At 38.5% G+C, this 17,111-nt stretch overlaps 1 protein-coding gene across 1 annotated transcript in view; it reads right to left on the reverse strand.

The window, feature by feature from the left end:
* Positions 1–16,586, reverse strand: part of CRADD (CASP2 and RIPK1 domain containing adaptor with death domain) — a 153,027-nt gene extending 136,441 nt beyond the window's left edge. Inside the window, exons 1-2 of the mRNA XM_012664057.1 lie at positions 16,476–16,586; positions 14,864–15,167 (exon numbers count right to left, since the gene is read on the reverse strand). Coding sequence (XP_012519511.1) covers positions 14,864–15,161 — 298 coding nt within the window. The 5' untranslated portion in view covers positions 15,162–15,167; positions 16,476–16,586. The remainder of the gene's footprint in view (positions 1–14,863; positions 15,168–16,475) is intronic.
* Positions 16,587–17,111: the final 525 nt, after the last annotated feature.

Here is a 17,111-nt window from a genome sequence, read left to right on the forward strand (position 1 = left end):
GTCTATGTGTCTGTTTTTATGCCAGTACCATGTTATTTTGACTATTATAGCTTTGTAGTATAATCTGAAGTCAGGTAGTATGATGCCTCCAGCTTTGTTCTTTTTTTACTCAGGATTGCTTTTGTTATTCAGGGACTCTTTGTGGTTCCATATGAGTTTTGGAATTGTTTTTCTATTTCTGTGAAAAATATCACTGGAATTTTTATAGTTATTGCACTGAATCTGTAGATCGCTTTGAGGGCATTTTAACAATATTAATTCTTCCAATCCACAAACATGAAGTTCCTTACCATTTATTTGTATCTTCTTCAGCTTCCTTCATCAATGTTTTATAGTTTTCAGTGTGCAGGTTTTTCACCTCCTTGGGTTTTGTAGCTGTTGAAAATGGGATTGTTTCCTTGATTTCTTTTTCAAACATTAATAGTTTGTCGTTGGTGTATAGAAACACTACTGATTTTTATTTGTTAATTTTGTATCCTATAACTTTACTGAATTTGTTTGTTAGTTATCACAATTTTTTGGTGTAGTCTTTACAGTTTCCTATATATAAGATCATGTTGCCTGCAAGCAAAGACAATTTAACTACTTCCTTTTCAATCTAGATAATTTTCATATCTTTCTCTTGCCTAATACCACTGGCTAGACCTTCCAGTAGTATGCTGAATAAGAGTGGTGAGAGTTGGCATCCTTATCTTCTTCCTGATCTTAGAGGAAAAGCTTTCAACTTTCCAACATTGAGTATGATGTTATCTGTGGGTTTGTTAAAATGTTGTTTGTAAAAACAACCTTTATTGTGTTGAGGTACATTCCTTCTATACCTAATTTGTTGAGAGTTTTTATAATGAGAGGATGTTGAATTTTGTCAAATGCCTTTCCTGCACCTATTGAGATGATCATACAGTTTCCATCCATCATTCTGTTAATGTTCTGTGTCACATTTATTGATTTGTGGATGCTGAATCATCCATGTTTCCCTATGATCATGATGAATGATCTTTTTAATGTGCTGTTGAATTCAGTTTGCTAGTATTTTGATGACAAATTTTGCATCTATGTTCATCAGGAATACTGGCCTGGAATTTTCTTTTCTAGTTGTGTCCCTGTCTGGCTTTGGTATCAAGGTAAATGCTGGCCTTATAAGATTAGAAGTATTCCCTCTTCTTCAATTTTGTAGAATAGTTTGAGAAGTATTGATATTTGTTCTTTTTTAAATGTTTGGTAGAATTTAGCAGTGAAGCCATCATGTTCTGGGCTTTTCTTCAGTAGCAGACTTCTTATTACATATTCAATCTCCTTAACTCATTATTTCTCTGTTCAGATTTTCTATTTCTTCATGATTCAATCTTGGTAGGTAGCATGTGCCTAGGAATTTGTTCATTTCTTCTAGGTTATTCAATTTGTTGGCATTTATTTGTTCATAGTAGTCTCTTACAATCCCTTGTATTTCTGTGGTATCAATTGTAATGTTTCCCCTTGAATTTCTGATTTTGAGTTTTTACTCTTCTTAATCTAGCCAAAGGTTTGTCAATTCCTGTCTCTTTTCCAAAACCAACTTTTAGTTTCATTGATTTTTTTCCTATTGTTTTTCTAATCACTGTTTCATTTATTTCTGCTCTGATCATTATTATTTTCTGCCTTCTACTAACATTGAACTCAGTTTATTCTTCTTTTTCTAGTTCCTTGAGGTATAATATTAGGTTATTTGAGATCTTTTTTGATGTAGGCATTTATTATTATAAACTTCCCTCTTAGAACTGCTTTTTCTGCATCCTATAAGTTTTGGTACACTGTATGTCCATTTTTGTCTGTCTCAAGATATTTTTAATTCCCCTTTTAATTCCTTCTCTGACCCATTGGTTGTTCAGGAACGCATTGTTTAATTTCCATGTATTTGTGAATTTTCTTAAATTCCCCCTATTATTGATTTCTAGTTTTATACCACTGTGGTTGGAATGGGTACTTGATATGATTCAAGTCTTCTTAATTTGTTCAGACTTGTTCAGCGGCATAATATATCTATCCTAGAGAAAGTTTCATGTGCACTTGAGAAGAACGTGTATTCTGATGCTGTTAGATGGAATGTTCTGTATATATCTCTTAGGTCCATTTGGTCTAAAGTGTAGTTTAAGTCCATTGTTTCTTTATTAATTTTCTGTCTAGGTGATCTATCCATTGCTGAAAGTAGGGTATTAAAGTTCCTTACTATTATTGTATTGTAATCTTTCTCTCCCTTTAGATCTATTAATGTTTGATCTATATATTTAAGTGCTCCTAAATATATATAAATATATTTAGGTGCTCCAGTGTGTACCTAAAGAGTGCATATATTTACAACTCTTATATCCTCTTTATCATCATATAATGGGCTTCTTTGACTATTTTTACGGATTTTGACTTAAAGTCTATTTTATCTGACAGAGCACAGCTGCCCCTGCTTTCTTTTGGCTTCCATTTTCATAGAAAATCGTTTGGTCTATGTGTGTTATTAAAGGTGAAATGAGTCTCTTCTGGGCAGCATATAGTTGGGTTTTGTTTTGTTATCCATTCAGCTACTCTGTCTTTTGAATGGAGAATCTAATCCATTTACATTCAAGGTAATTATTGAGAAAGACTTGATACTGCCATTTTGTTAATTATTTTCTGATTGCTTTGGAGATCCTTGTTCCTTCCTCTTTTGCTGTCTTCCTTTGCGATTAGGTGATATTTCTCTAGTGATATGCTTTGATTCCTTACCTTTCATCCTTTGTGTACCTAAGTTTTGTTGTGTGGTTACCATGAGGTTTCCACAAAATATTTTATAGTTATAACAGGCTATTTTAAGCTAATAACAACTCAATTTTGATCACATACAAAAACTCTACACTTTTACTCCCCCTCCCCACATTGTATGTTTTTGATATCACAATGTATACATTTTTATTTTATGTATCCCTTTACAGATTGCTGTATCTATTTTTTAATAGTTTTAACCTTCATACTAAATATATAAGTGATTTACACACACTCATTACAATGTTAGAGTATTCTGAATTTGACTGTGGGCTTACTTTTACCAGTAAGTTTTATACTTTCATATACTCTCATGTTATCAATTAGCACCTTTTCTTCCCACTTGAAGAACTCACTTTGGTATTTCTTATAAGACAGGTGTGGTGGTGATGAATTCCTTCAGCTTTTGTTTGTCTGGAAAAATCTTTATCTCACTCTCCTTTATTTCTGAAGGGATAGCCTTGCCAGGTATAGTATTCTTTGTTGGCAGTTTTTTCCATCAGTATTTTGAATATATCATCCCACTCTCTCCTAGCCTCTGAGGTTTCTGCTAAGAAATCCACTGCTAGCCTTGTTGGAACTCTCTTATATGTTATTTGCTTCTTTTCTCTTACTGCTTTCAGGATCCTCTCTTTGTCTTTGATTTTTGACAGTTTAATTATAATATGTCTTCGTGTAGTTTGTCTGGATTAAATCTGATTGGAAACCTTTGACTTTCCTGTACCTAGATATTTATATCTTTCTCCAGATTTTGAAAGTTTTCTGCTAATATTTATTTAAAACAGCTTTCTATCACTTTGTCTCTCTCTTCTTTCTCTTCATCTCCTATTACTCAAATATTTGCTCTTTTGATGTTGCCCTATACATCTTGCAAGCTTTCTCCAATCCTTTTCATTCTTTTTTCTCCTCCAACTGTATATTTTAAATAACTTGTCTTCGATTTCGTAGATTCTTTCCTCTGCCAGATCAATTCAGCAGTTAACATTCTCTATTGTAGTTTTCATTTCATTCACTGTATTTCAGCTTCATAATTTGTGAGTTTTTTGGTGGGGGATTGATATAATTTCAATCTCTGTTAAATTTCCTATTTTGGTCATTTATTGTTTTCCTGATTTCATTAAATTATTTCTCTATATTTTCCTGAAGTTCACTATCAGGTAGGCTGCTCTTATAGACCAGCTCATGTGGCAGTCAATTCATCTCCAATGAGATCTGAATCTCAGCCTTGGAGGTGTGGAGGCGTGTCTTCCAAGTTCTTAGTGACTATATCCTGTTCTATCCTTCAACCCCAGAAAAAGTAGCTTCTTCCATTTGCTATTCCTGCATTACTTATAGACCTCTTTTACCCCTTTAGTAATTAACCATGGTTAACTTTTTAGTAGTTAAAAGTTCTTTATATTAATTTTTCCCTGTTCAAATTACTGTGTGGTTTCTGTCTACTGAATTTGTCTTGACTGGTACCTGACGGAGTAAAAAGGTTCAAACAAATATGAAAGGCCTAAAAAGGCATATTTGCCCATAGTACCATCACATGACTGATAATAAAAAAGAGATCAAAGAGATTGATAGGGAAAAGATAAGTTTAAGGACTAAACAAAAATTTCCATGTCAATCTCATTCAAAATTTTTATTATATTTTGTCTAATCACATTTCTTAGAAAACATCTTTTATCTTCTTTGGTACTTTTTTAAAAATCTCCTATTTGGTAAACTGTTAAAAAAGAGACTGTCATGCACACAATGAAAATGTTAGCTATATGTGAGACCTGAGGCAAGAAAGAGTCAGAAAATAAAGAAGCTGTAGCTAGGCCAAGTCAGGTCATCTAAGCCACGTGACTCCAATTAGAACTAAGAACTGGTATTAGAGACACGGATACAACAGCCTAGTGATTAGAAGCATGGACTGTGAGCCAGACTGTCAGTGTTCAAATCTCAGCTCCACTATGACAAGTTGTATGACCTTGGGCAATTTATCTAATACTTTAATCTCCTCATCTGTAAAATACAAATGATAACAGTAGTACCTACTTCGAAGGACTATTATGAGGATAAAGTGAGTTTATGTATCTAAAGCTCTTAGACTAGTACCCAATCCAAATTCTCTTTCTAACCTCCTCTCTACATTGACATTCTCAATCTATTTATTTCCCCAATATATTCTGATTTGAAAAGATTTATGGAGACCCATCCTGCTCCAAAAACTGCTCTCCTGTGCTTTTTCTACCACCTTTTGCCCTCAAGCTGGGCCTTATTATCTTAAGAAGATGTAGAACATTCTCCTTCCTTAAAGGACTATCATTTCTTTCCAGACCCATGGATGTGAGACCTATTCAATCCAAAAAGAAAAGGGATGATAAAGTGGACATCTCTTGCTTCAATCAGCTTTCCCTTCTTCCTTTTGGAACGGCTTTTCTCCACTCCAGGTGATTCTGGTGTCCTAAGGGAAGGGCTTGTGACTCAAGCTTAGCCAGCCAGTAGTCTTTGAATCTTGAGGGAAGGCACAGTGGAAGAACTTGATTGGAGATGGTCAACCAATGGCCTGAGAGCCCCCAGTGTTGACTCAATTGCTGCCCTTATTGGGCCCTGGAATTTTAGCCTATTCCTTCAAAGTTGTGAACTATCCAGTATACTTCAGAGAAATTTCTATTATTGTTTACGTTAGCATGAAGTCCTGCTTAAACCAAAGAGCCCGTATACATGCTGTTAGACTTGCTTATATCTCTTCATTTACTCATCTGTAAAGTAGGGGTCTCTAAGATCCCTTCCAGCTGTAACTTTCTATAGTTCTAGCAATAGGACAAGATATGCTTTACCTGAACTATAATTCTCCATAAAAATTTCAATATTATCACTCAGCACCCATATAGGTTATCAGTAAATGGTAGAACATAGATGTTTTAAGAGCCTTGTATTTAGGTTATAAAACCACAAGCCTCTCATTTGCCACTTACTACATCTCAGCAGTGTTATTTTGGTAACAGTGTTGCCACTATCTCTGCTATGGTGTTGAGTGTAATAGCATAAATAGAACATGAACATTTCCAGGAATTGTCAACTTGGCACTTCTTATAAGGAGTTAAGGTTTCTTTTATAACATTAACAAAATAAAGCCTTGGACTGAAACCTGCCCAAATCTTCTTCTAGAAGTTACATTTCCTCTGTAATTCAAATTTACTGTTTGGAAAAGCACAACACACTTTTATTTTTTTAATCTGGGGGAAATGCCCTCCAAAGAATTACATATATACATATTTTTTCATATTCCTTACTGCCCAAACTGAGGAACAAGTATAAACACAGCCACCTATTAAAATTAAGTAAAGCAAACATTCCTGTAGCTAGCTACAAAAGCAAGCTACAAGTTTGAACTATACCCATAAAACGAGAATGCTACCTTGCTAAGCATTTGGTTAAACTCTGAAGTTACGCCACCAGAAAAGCTGGTTATTGCAACTGACAGCTTTAGATAGCATGATTTTAGAGCTCCAAAAGCAGGACCTGATACCAGCATCAGGGGACCAACACACTGACTATCTCCTGATTATAGCCAAAAAGATTTAGTTTTCTTTCACTGTCAAGGTAGCAAGTGAGATTGGGAGAAACCCAGGAACTCTGTTCCTTGACCCCCATATGGTCTTACATTAGACCCTAACCCCCACCCGACACACACACACCAAATGAGAGATGGAGAAGAGAGAGTTAACAACAAGAATTATCCTTAGGACAACAGGCAGGAAAGAGAAAGGCAGAAAAACTCCTCAGGCTGGTACCTGGGAGAGACTGGAGGAGAGGGCATTCTGGAAGAAGAATGAGAGCTGGTAATGATGGGCTCTGGAGCAGCTACAGGTTATCATAATGGGGGGTGGGGGAAGAAAAGTGAATTTTGAGAAAGTGTTTTTATAGGATATGAATTATCAGGCTTTGCAGTCAAAGTATCTGGATTACAAATTTGACTCTACTAGGTTGTGTGACCTTGAGCAAATTATTCAACATCACTGTGCCTACATTTTTCTCATCTGTGCAATAAGGGTAATAATAACACCTGCCTCATCAAGGTATTGTCAGGATTAAATGCATTAATAAATGCAAAGGACTTAGAACAGTACCTGACAAACAGTAAGCTCCCAATAATTATTATGATTATTATCTTACTGATATTATCCTAAGTTCTTTGTGAGACACAAAAAAGATTGAAATGCATTTTTAATTACAAACAAAAACCATGGGCAGACAGCCTGTCTGATCACCCCACGAAAAGACACACTAGCCCAGTCCCACTATTGCCAACTGACTATTTGTCTCTCTCCTCCTCCCTTCTGTCCTCAAGCCATCTTCAGCTCCCTTTGTATCTGAGAGCAGCATCCAACTCATATCTTCACTGACAGGTTTGGTCTCCATTTGGACACAGCTTGATCTACAGAGCACAAAGCATTGTGGGTGGTTTGTGATTACTGTACCAAACAGTGTGAGCAGGCAATGAAAATAATTCCCCAAATTCAAATTCACCAGCAATTTAAAACCTTCCAATTTCGTTCTTATGGGTATCTAGCCTATATATCCCCATAGAGCTCTAATGGATTTTCATGTTGATAGTGGAATCACACCTGTATGAAGTCTGAGATTCTGGAACATTCTTGAGCAACAATGTTCAAGAAATTCAAGGAATGAAAACATCTGCGAACAAATATCCTTCTACATCTCCATGCCTACCACCCTTCCACCTGCTCTGACGTAAATATAGGAAAAACTTGTCCAGCAAAGGCACAGGTTTGGGAGGCCCATACTTGGGGAGGAATAAGTGAGAAAGGAGGCACACACCTAACCAGCTGGTCAGATCTCGAAGTTCTCAACCCTGGCTGCACTTTAAAATAACCTAGTGAGGCCTTCATGCATGTGCACGTGTGTCTTTAATACCATTGCTCAGACCCCACCTCCAGAGATTTTGTAATGGGTTGACCTGGGGTAGAGCCTGGGCATCAGTTTTTGAGAGCCAGGTGATTCCAATGCACAGCCAGGGCTAAGAAACACTGAGCTAAATCAACCCTGATGGTCAATACGGTGATTGATGTAGCCAAATGGTCCATACATCCACAGGAGGAAGAAAAAAGGTCACAGTTGGAATTCTAAGCGAAAAGAACATCAAATCCATTTTTAAAAGTGAAATGGAGGTATCCCTGCTGGGGCAAGACCTGTCACATGGTTTGCTATTCCTAGAAAGAGCTGCAATTAGCTGCCGACAAATGCATTATTTCCTCAGTCCCATAAATACTCAATAAAAGTATTCCACTTTTCCTTTACATCAGCCTTGCAGAAGCAGGAAGAAAAGAAATCTAACAAAATGCAGTACTGAACTATCATAATTTCCTTTTAAATGATTAAAACTAACATTAATAAAAATAAAATATTTTGGTAAAATCTCATCCCAGTATACCTTTAAAATCCCTTGAAAACGTTCCTCTTAAAATGAAAAAAAATGCATTAGTGTAATAAAGAAAAAAAGCCTCTTTCAATTATTAACACTACAGTGTAATCCGATTCCATTTCAAACCCAGTAGGGAGCCAAGACTGAGCAGCAGAAAACATCCTAAATCAAGTCGGGAAGCCTGGATTCTAGTCGCAGCAATAAATTACATTAACCAGCTATGTGATCACAGGCAAGTTGACTTAATCTCCCGAGCCCTCTGTTTTCTCAGACAAAAATTAGATAAATTCTATAATACCAGGAGAGGGCTCCATCTTGCTGATTTTTTTTCACTAGCAGAGAAATGTGTTTTAAATTTGGAAAACTTATAAATTTAGTAATTCTAATAAATTTAACCAATTTCTGTTACTGTGCATAAACTGAATGAGCAAAACTGTGAGCTGAGGCTGGGCACAGTGGCTCATGCCTATAATCCCAGCACTTTGGGAGGCCAAGGTGTGGGGATGGCTTGAAGCCAGGCACTCGAGACCAGCCTGGGCAACATAGCAAGATCCAGTCTCTACAAAAAAAGAATTTAAAAATTAGCTGGGCATGGTGGCTCACACCTGTAGTCCCAGCTATGCCAGAGGATCCCTTGGGCCAGGAGTTCAAGTTGGCAGTGAGCTGTGATTGTGCCATTGTACTCCAGTCTGAGCAACAGAGTGGGACACTGTCTCTCAAAGAAAAAAAAAATCTATCTGAACTACAACTGGAAGCTTTCTTCCTTAACTATGCCAGCCAGGCAACAGTTCCTCCCCTAAATTCCTATTTCTCTTTTTAAATGAAAAAAATATATGAGGAAAAGTATCTTCACACTTTTGCTGCATCCTCACACTGTCATTATTTTCTTAGTATTTTTCTTTATTCTGGCTCACTTTTGCTTAAATAAAAATAATGGTTTTTTTCCTAAATAATTTGGAATACTTTAATCTTATTTCCTATTCAATATTCCTATATAACTTTTCTCCTTTTATTTTTGACACCTAATAATTGTGCATATTTATGTCATACAGAGTGATATATCGATACATGTATACAATGTGTAATGATCAAATCAGGGTAATTCGCATACCCATCACCACAAATATTTATCATTTCTTTGTGTTGGGAACATTCAAAGTCCTCTCTTCTAGCTTTTGGAAAATACACAATAAATTATTGTTAACCATATTCATCCTAGAGACCGAAGGAACACTAGAACTAGATATTCCTCCTATCCAGCTGTAATTTTATATCCATTAACCAACTGCTCCCCATCCTCCCCTCCTCCTACCATTTCTAGCCTCTAAAAACCACTATTTTACTCTCTAAAAGTAATGTATTTTTTAAAGTAACTTCATAAATATTACAGAAAGTTTCCCTTGACATAAATGGAGGAATGCATTAAACTGATACCAAAAAAAAAACCAATACAAATAAATTCTAGCTAAATACTGCTGCCCAAAGAAGGCTTTAAGCCTGAGGACCTCCTATCATTCTTATCAGGACTGAGATGGAAATAAAAAAGGAAATAACTTTTTCACCATGTGATTCAATATTATTTAATCACATGTCCACATATCATCTAAAACTACCGTAAGAGCCACCCAAGATCACAGCTCCACATTTTGGGAGGCTCAACAACAAACAGCATCAGCTGAGCCTATGCTGCTCTGGACGGTGATTCATCCCTGTGAGGCAGGTGTCTTATCTAACTACAGTGTCACCTGTGGCTCCCACTTGAATTCCTGTGTACTTGTGGTCCCCTGTATCTGAAACGCTTTCCCCCATATCCACTCTGTCACTGAATTCAGGCCTCTGCTCAGTGTCCTCTCGTCAGAGAAGCTTTCCCTGAGCACCCTCCCCACCACACATACTGTTTTTCTTCTTAGCACTCATCACCACCAGATATGTTATTTATTCATTTGCTCATTACCTGTCCCCACTCTTGACCCTGCCCCCCACTAGAATATAATGAGCCCCATGAGAGCAGGGTCTTAGTTTTGTTCACTCTTATATCCCCAGCACCTAATGTTCAGCACATGGTCAATACTCAGTAAATATTTGTCAGATGAACAAAAGAATGTCCTCAGCTGATATCTGGAGGTCCCCCATATGTCTTTATACACCCAGTGCCTGGCCTTTAGTTGGTCCTCAGGAAGTAAGATAATCATGCTGAGGACACACAGAAATCTGGTCTCTCTGTAGATGCTCCCCTTACCAGAGGGAGGGGTCTTGCTATGGATGCTGACCCAGTGTTCTCATGTTAGTACACAGGATGCCACAAGGCAAACACAACTCAGCCACAGTGGAAGTGCCTAGATAAACTGAGATCAACACTGAACTTATCCTATGCAGAGTAGGGCCAATGACATGGCATGATTAGAGGAGCCTATGGAAAGAATACCAAGCTAGAACTCTCTCTAATAAACCTATTCCAGTATCTAAAATTTCTGCCATCAGAGCTCAGTAACTTCAGATGCATCCAAATACACATCTCAGAGTCAGAGTATATCTCAGGAGAGTGGCTGATGTAGCTTGGCACTGTCACTCAAGGCCTGCTCCACCAGGGACAGCCTGAGCCCTGGAACCCACGGCTAGAGGGCACACAGACCAGTCAGCCCTGTGTACTGCTCCAGTAAGGGCAGCCAGGGAGTGCAGGGCACAGGGTCCACAGGGAGGACCAGTCCAAGCTAGGCAAAGTTGAAGAAAGCGTCAGCCTTGGGACAGCCACTCCAACAGGCTCGAGAGCTGAGGCATCCAATACTAACGCAGGACACTGACCTGTGTTCCCAGAGCTGTCTGAGTTTCACTCTTGCCAATGGCTAAGAACATATAAAGCAGGAATCAAACCAAGGGAGGAAAGAGAAACAAACAAAAAAACTCCTAAGCCCAAAGGAAGACTGGGGTACAAGGCCACGTTACCAGGCAGATTGCTAAATGAGAATCATGGCACAGACCCAGTAGCACAGCCAGGGCCAACAAGGTGGAACAGGGAGTCCTATGGCCCAGGACTCATTCCCACTATGCCTCAGGCTAAGTCCCACCTCTTTCCAGATTCAGATTAGCTCACACACTGGACCTAACTCATGGGTGCAGACTGTGCCCCCAAATACCGGGAAACCAGGCAGGCAGGCGGGCTGCCTTCACCCAGATACAGCACTGTCCTCATCTCCTAATGACCTGACAGAAGCCCAGAGAAGATTTCCAGCTGATCTAATGTCTAGTATGTGACCTTGGCCAGAAAGAGACATACTGTGAAGTGTTCCTTCCACGGTGCCAAAGTGGATTAAGTCATTTTATCGCCAGAATCACTCTTTTCAAAGGTAAGAGTTCTTACAGGGTGAGAAGAACAAAAAACCAATTATCCATTAATATCTTATACTTTTTTTTTTTTTCAACACAAATTGGGAGACCAGTCACCTAGGCAGATTCTGAGAGAATCAAAAGGTTTAGGGTGTTTTTGTATTTTGGGATTTGACAGGGGTGGAGTTTAGAAGAGTAGAGAAGAACAAGATACAACTCGATTCTTCTCTAAAAAATTACATCCAGCACATAAATAAAAAGCAACTAACTAGGATCAATCACCAAAATAAAGTCTCTGAGGCAGCTCAAAATATACAAGTGAAACAAAATATTAAACAAATAGAAGGGAAACCAAGAATCTCTGAGAAGACCAAAACAAGAAAACTTTAATAAAATAAAATCAGTTCATTCTTGGAGAAGGATCATTCTCTTGCTAAAGAGAAGGCCATTCCTTCCCATTTGTTCTCAAGGCCTCCCAAGAGAAGACTACCAAATCCACACAAATTAATTAATAAGTATGACCAAAATAAGTAAAAGGTAAGCAGAGGTTAATGTATACACGTACATATATAAGCACCATATTTTCTTACAGTACAGTTCCTCAAAACTCAAAGATGCCTTTACAAAAATTTAAGTGGACTATTTTAAAGCTTACTAAAATTACAACGTCAGGGTCCTAGGAAATAGGCTCTGGATTTATTTGCTTTTATACAGGGACATTAAATTGGAAGGCATTGAAAGGCATTTCAACTCTGATACTGTTCTCAGGATTAAAAACAAAAACACCTAGATTTCCAATTCATTAAATCCCAATTTAATTTTAGAGTTAAAATATTGTCATCAAATTAATTACTTTAAGCCTTTAAAAATATTTTAAGGTCTGTAACAAGAGAAGGCTATTAACTATCAACTTGAAAATACTTAATTTCTTCCATCCTTTCCCTTCTGCACACATCAAAAACATTTATGTATATAAACCACTAGAACTTACGGTACACTGGATTTTCAAAAACATTTGGAGTTTAAGAGTGATTCTTATGAGACAGAAAACTATGTAGTGAAGAAGTGAATAAACCCCAAATTCAGAGTTTATCCATGAGTGGGGCTGGGAATGCCATAGGGGGGGGGGAACGCCCAGATATTCCCAAAGGCAATTATAATATTATTTTTCTTAAACTAAGTGATGGGGAAATGGGTGTTCGCTGTACCATTATTCTCCATACCTTATATTTTGTAATATTATTTAAAATAGTCAATATTTCATAAAAACAAGTATTTTTAAAATGAGTTTATGTAATTATCATTGTGGAAGGTATATAGAGTCATAAGTAAATCAAATCCCCACTTCAGAATGTTTTCTTCAGTGGCAGTGTTGCTCCATAAAAAAAGGAAACAATTAAGAGTACTATAATTTGTTCCAGAGCCAACCTTCTACAGAATTAACAAATCTTGAAAAAAACTTATTTTTCTAAACTTCTACATAGACATGCTCAATTTTTTTCCCACCATATACTGCTTCATTCTGCTTTGCTTCTATAAAAAACTATTTTTTGGGTACAATGCACACTAACTGACTGAAGGGCATACTTATAACTTCGACTCAAATTGTACAAAAGCAAATTATGTAACCAAAACGTATGGACCCCTGTAAAATTCTGAAATTAAAAAAAAAAACAACTATTTTTCCCTCGGCTTCTCTGTAACTTTCATCATTTGATGAAAACACTGTAATTCTTTCTTGCTCTCTGAATGAATCTGAAGAAATGAAAATCGGGTTACGCCTCTGAGTGATGTACAACGGTACTACTGATGTCACCCAAAACGATCAGAAAATTAAATATTTGGATAGCAAAAGGCTTTCAGTTTGCCTGTTTTGTTGTTTCCAACTATGTATTACCAGGAGGAACCTCTAAGTCAAATGCCAGGAAAACACCAATAATTCTTTATCATTTCCCCAATTCTCTGTTATCTATTCTGCTTTCCATAAAGTGGTAGAAATATCTTTGATATGCTTTGTTCAGACATGTGTAGTATTTAATTTTGTAAGGACAATCCAAGCTGAGAATTCTAATGATCCTCAAAGCCAGCTATTTTCAATATTTCAAAAAGCCTGAAACATACATTTACCTGTAATCTGGCCATGCTAAGAGTGAAAATATTTTTCCTTTTTCTACTGGGAGTTTACCAGGCCTTCCTAAGTTAACTGGCTATCTCATACTGATCAGATATTCAGACATATGTCATTAATAAAAACAGAAGAATTAATCATGATTACTTAATACGTGTGGTCTGAAAAATCAATCAAAATATGAGGTCCCTGGAGCAAAAATTACAAAAGTGGTCCTTTACTATTGGTATATATATATATATATTTTTTAATTTACTTTTTATTTCAGAACCAGTGATGCTATTATTTAAAAAACAGCAATGACAGAGTTCTAGGCCCACTGACTTGGAGTAGTTCCATCACTGCTGTCAGAAACCCCAGAGAACATTGATTTCCTAACTCAGTTAAACATTTGCAGGTCAACTCTCAATTATTTTTTTTTTTTTTTTTTTTGCCAGTTCAGTTCTCTGTTCCTCCATCTTTGCAAAATGTAGAAGTCATGGGAGGTGTTAAGAGGGAACAAGTGTTTCATATCACATCTTCTTCCTGCTACAAGCTAATAGCACCAGAACTGTTTCTCTCTTCTACTGTTTTCAATTCTCCTTAAAATCAAAATGAGACCCTCCCCCGAACTACTGCCCTTATAAAATTAAATACTCCAGGTGTCTGAACAAAGCCAAACTAAAAGGGACACTTTAAACCAATAACCTTTAAAAACAAACTAAGTCAGCCTTCAAAATAATCCCCTTTGGCCACGTAGGACAGCTCAGGGACAGGTGCAGGGCATGCCTTCCTAGAGGCTGTCTGCTCCTCCGTGAATCTGACCTTTTCCAGCTGGTAGCTCTGGCACCTCACAAATCAGTTGTCAGTAGGCTGAATGCCTGCTTTCCCATCTGCACTTTCCAAATGGCTCGTGACGCCAAGGGCTGAGATACGACCTGGCCCTCTGATGAGAACATGCCTCCCAAGTGACATGCCAAGTTTCCCTGGAAGCATTGCTAAATGTATTCTCTGAGCTCCTCCTCAACCGCCCAGTCATGGTTCATTCTTCCTTCCTTCCTTCCACTTCCTAATGCCACCTCCTCATCCTGTCCCTCCAACACCACGTCCCTTCAGTCCAAACTCCTTACCCGCTTTCATCAACCACTGACCCCTGCCCTGCCTTAAATACCAACTTCAAATCCAAAGGGCATAGTTCCAACATTTTAGAGCTGGTTTGAAGTGATCTTTTTGAGGCCTACCTGCAGGCAGCTCAGTTATGGCTTTTTCCCTTGCCTTCTCCAGCTTCTCCCTTACCCAGGGAAATTCCTGGAGGGAATCTAGGAATGCGTTGAATGCTTTGGGACCCCTGGACGGTAGGATATCCAGCAGCAACATTGTTTTCCGGAGGCCTGTGGCTTGAGCTTGGATTTCTTGAACATGGTTTTCCGTCAAGATTCCTTCCTGGTAAAGGTACTGAAGAACCAGTCCCTCTACCAAAACCTCTGCACCCAGCTCCAGGCGAAGTGAGCGAAGCACTTGTTTGTCTCTGGAGTCCATTTCTCCCTGGAAAGAGACACAATCGCACCTCCGATTACAGGAATGCTGACGTGACCCTAAAGATAGTGTCACTGCAATGTAAGCTCCTTAAGGTCAGGCACATCTTCAAACCTTAGCAGAGTGCCAGGCCACAGTGTTTAATATACGGTTGTTAAGCCAAGCCAAGTTCATCGCGAATGTTTCTGAACGTAATGAACAACACTCAAGATGAATAATCTTTTCTGTTTTTGCTTTTCACACACTGGAGTCCTACCTCAATTCCTTGTTCAATAAAGAGATGTGGGGTTGGAGGAAGAGCAGGTCAGAGATCCTGCTTAACAAGTATTTTTTTAATTTGAGGATTACAGAACAGCATTAATTTTATTATAACATGTTAGAGAAGAAACAGTGGTTTTATTTCAACACTGTCTTCATGAGTGCTACCGCACTACCACCACTGCAGAAACTGCTAACGGGGAGGTTTTGACCACGGACATTTGCAGAACCTGATCAGCAACAGCAATAGGGGGCAGAGACCAGAAGGTACCGAGTTTAAAGATCCTTTTCACTAAGAGAAAATCATCACCTTCAAGAAAAATCTTAAGTGTTTGTACCTAGTCTACAGTAAACCTTATACAATATACAGACACAGACTCCGTTCCTTCCCACCAAGAATTCGGAATCTCCATCACAACACCGCCGTAGCCACACATGCATAGGACATTTAATGGGATTTTTTTTCTCAAAAAAACAAAACAAACAAACAAAGAAAACAAAAAACCCTCACACCCCAGCACAGGTCAGTAGCACGATTTGAAATCTCAGTTCCACGACCGCTGCATCAGTGAGCTGTTGTGTGGTTGTGTGTAGGCAATGAAGGTTAAATGACAGGGAGGAGGGATAAGGGTGGCAGATGGAGCTTCAGACACCCACAGGCAGTACGACTAGGGCTGGGCGACACCCGATCCTCCCCTTGCAGCCCTCTGTAAAGTTCAGGAGGTGGCAGGTGAGGAGGAGGGTGTCCACACTTGGCTATGAGCGCCCATTTGGAACTTTTTAAAAATCCCCTGCCTCGGCAACTGAAACCCGCGTGTATCACAAACAGGAAGAACTACGGGAGATTTCTGGGGCAACTTGAGTGGCTAGAGAGGGGGTGCTGGGAATGATCTTCAGAGCGGACCGAAGGGAGAGCGGGCCGCCGCCTCCACCACCGCCACCCCATCCCCAGCCGGGCTCGGAATGCGGCAAGTTGGGGGGCGGGGAAGCCACACAGGGCCCAGGTTGCAGACTCCACAGAGTGGGACTTCCGAGAAAAGATGGATTCCTGTTACTTACGTCTGCAACCACGTATCTTTGGGAGGGAGGGAAAAACTGCAACCGGAATCCAGACTGTTAGGGAACCTGTACCATAAGCACCATCTTTGTTGAAGGCGAAAGCCCCAGACAGGAAGTACTGTCGCCATCTTTGTTGAGGGCAAGCACAGGAAGTGCTGTAGCCATTTTATTGGGTACCCAAGGGTCAGATCGAAGCCTTTTCCGCCATGTTTGCTGTGGGTAAACAATTCAACCGGGATTATTTTAGCAAAGGAGTAATTGATTTTTGAAAAGAAGACAAATAGCCAACGAACATATGAAGAAATGCTCAACATCACTAATTATCAGAGAAATACAAATTAAAACCACAATAAGGTATCACCTTAACTCCAACTGCTTGTCTGGGCTTTAAAAAATAAAATTAAAACAAATTTAAATAAATAATAAAAAAAAAGATATCACCTTACCCCTGTCAGAATGGCCATTATTAAAAAGTCAAAAAACAATAGATGTTGGCTTGGATGCAGAGAGAAAGGAAGGCTTATGCACTGTTGGGGTTACTGCAAATTAGTACAACCTCTATAGAAAACAGTATGGAGATTCCTCAGAGAAATAAAAGTAGGCTTACAATTAGACTCAGCAATCCCACTACTAGGT

The sequence above is a fragment of the Propithecus coquereli genome, unplaced genomic scaffold, assembly GCF_000956105.1.
Source record: "Propithecus coquereli isolate 6110/MARCELLA unplaced genomic scaffold, Pcoq_1.0 Scaffold85, whole genome shotgun sequence".
NCBI classification, from domain to species: domain Eukaryota; kingdom Metazoa; phylum Chordata; class Mammalia; order Primates; family Indriidae; genus Propithecus; species Propithecus coquereli.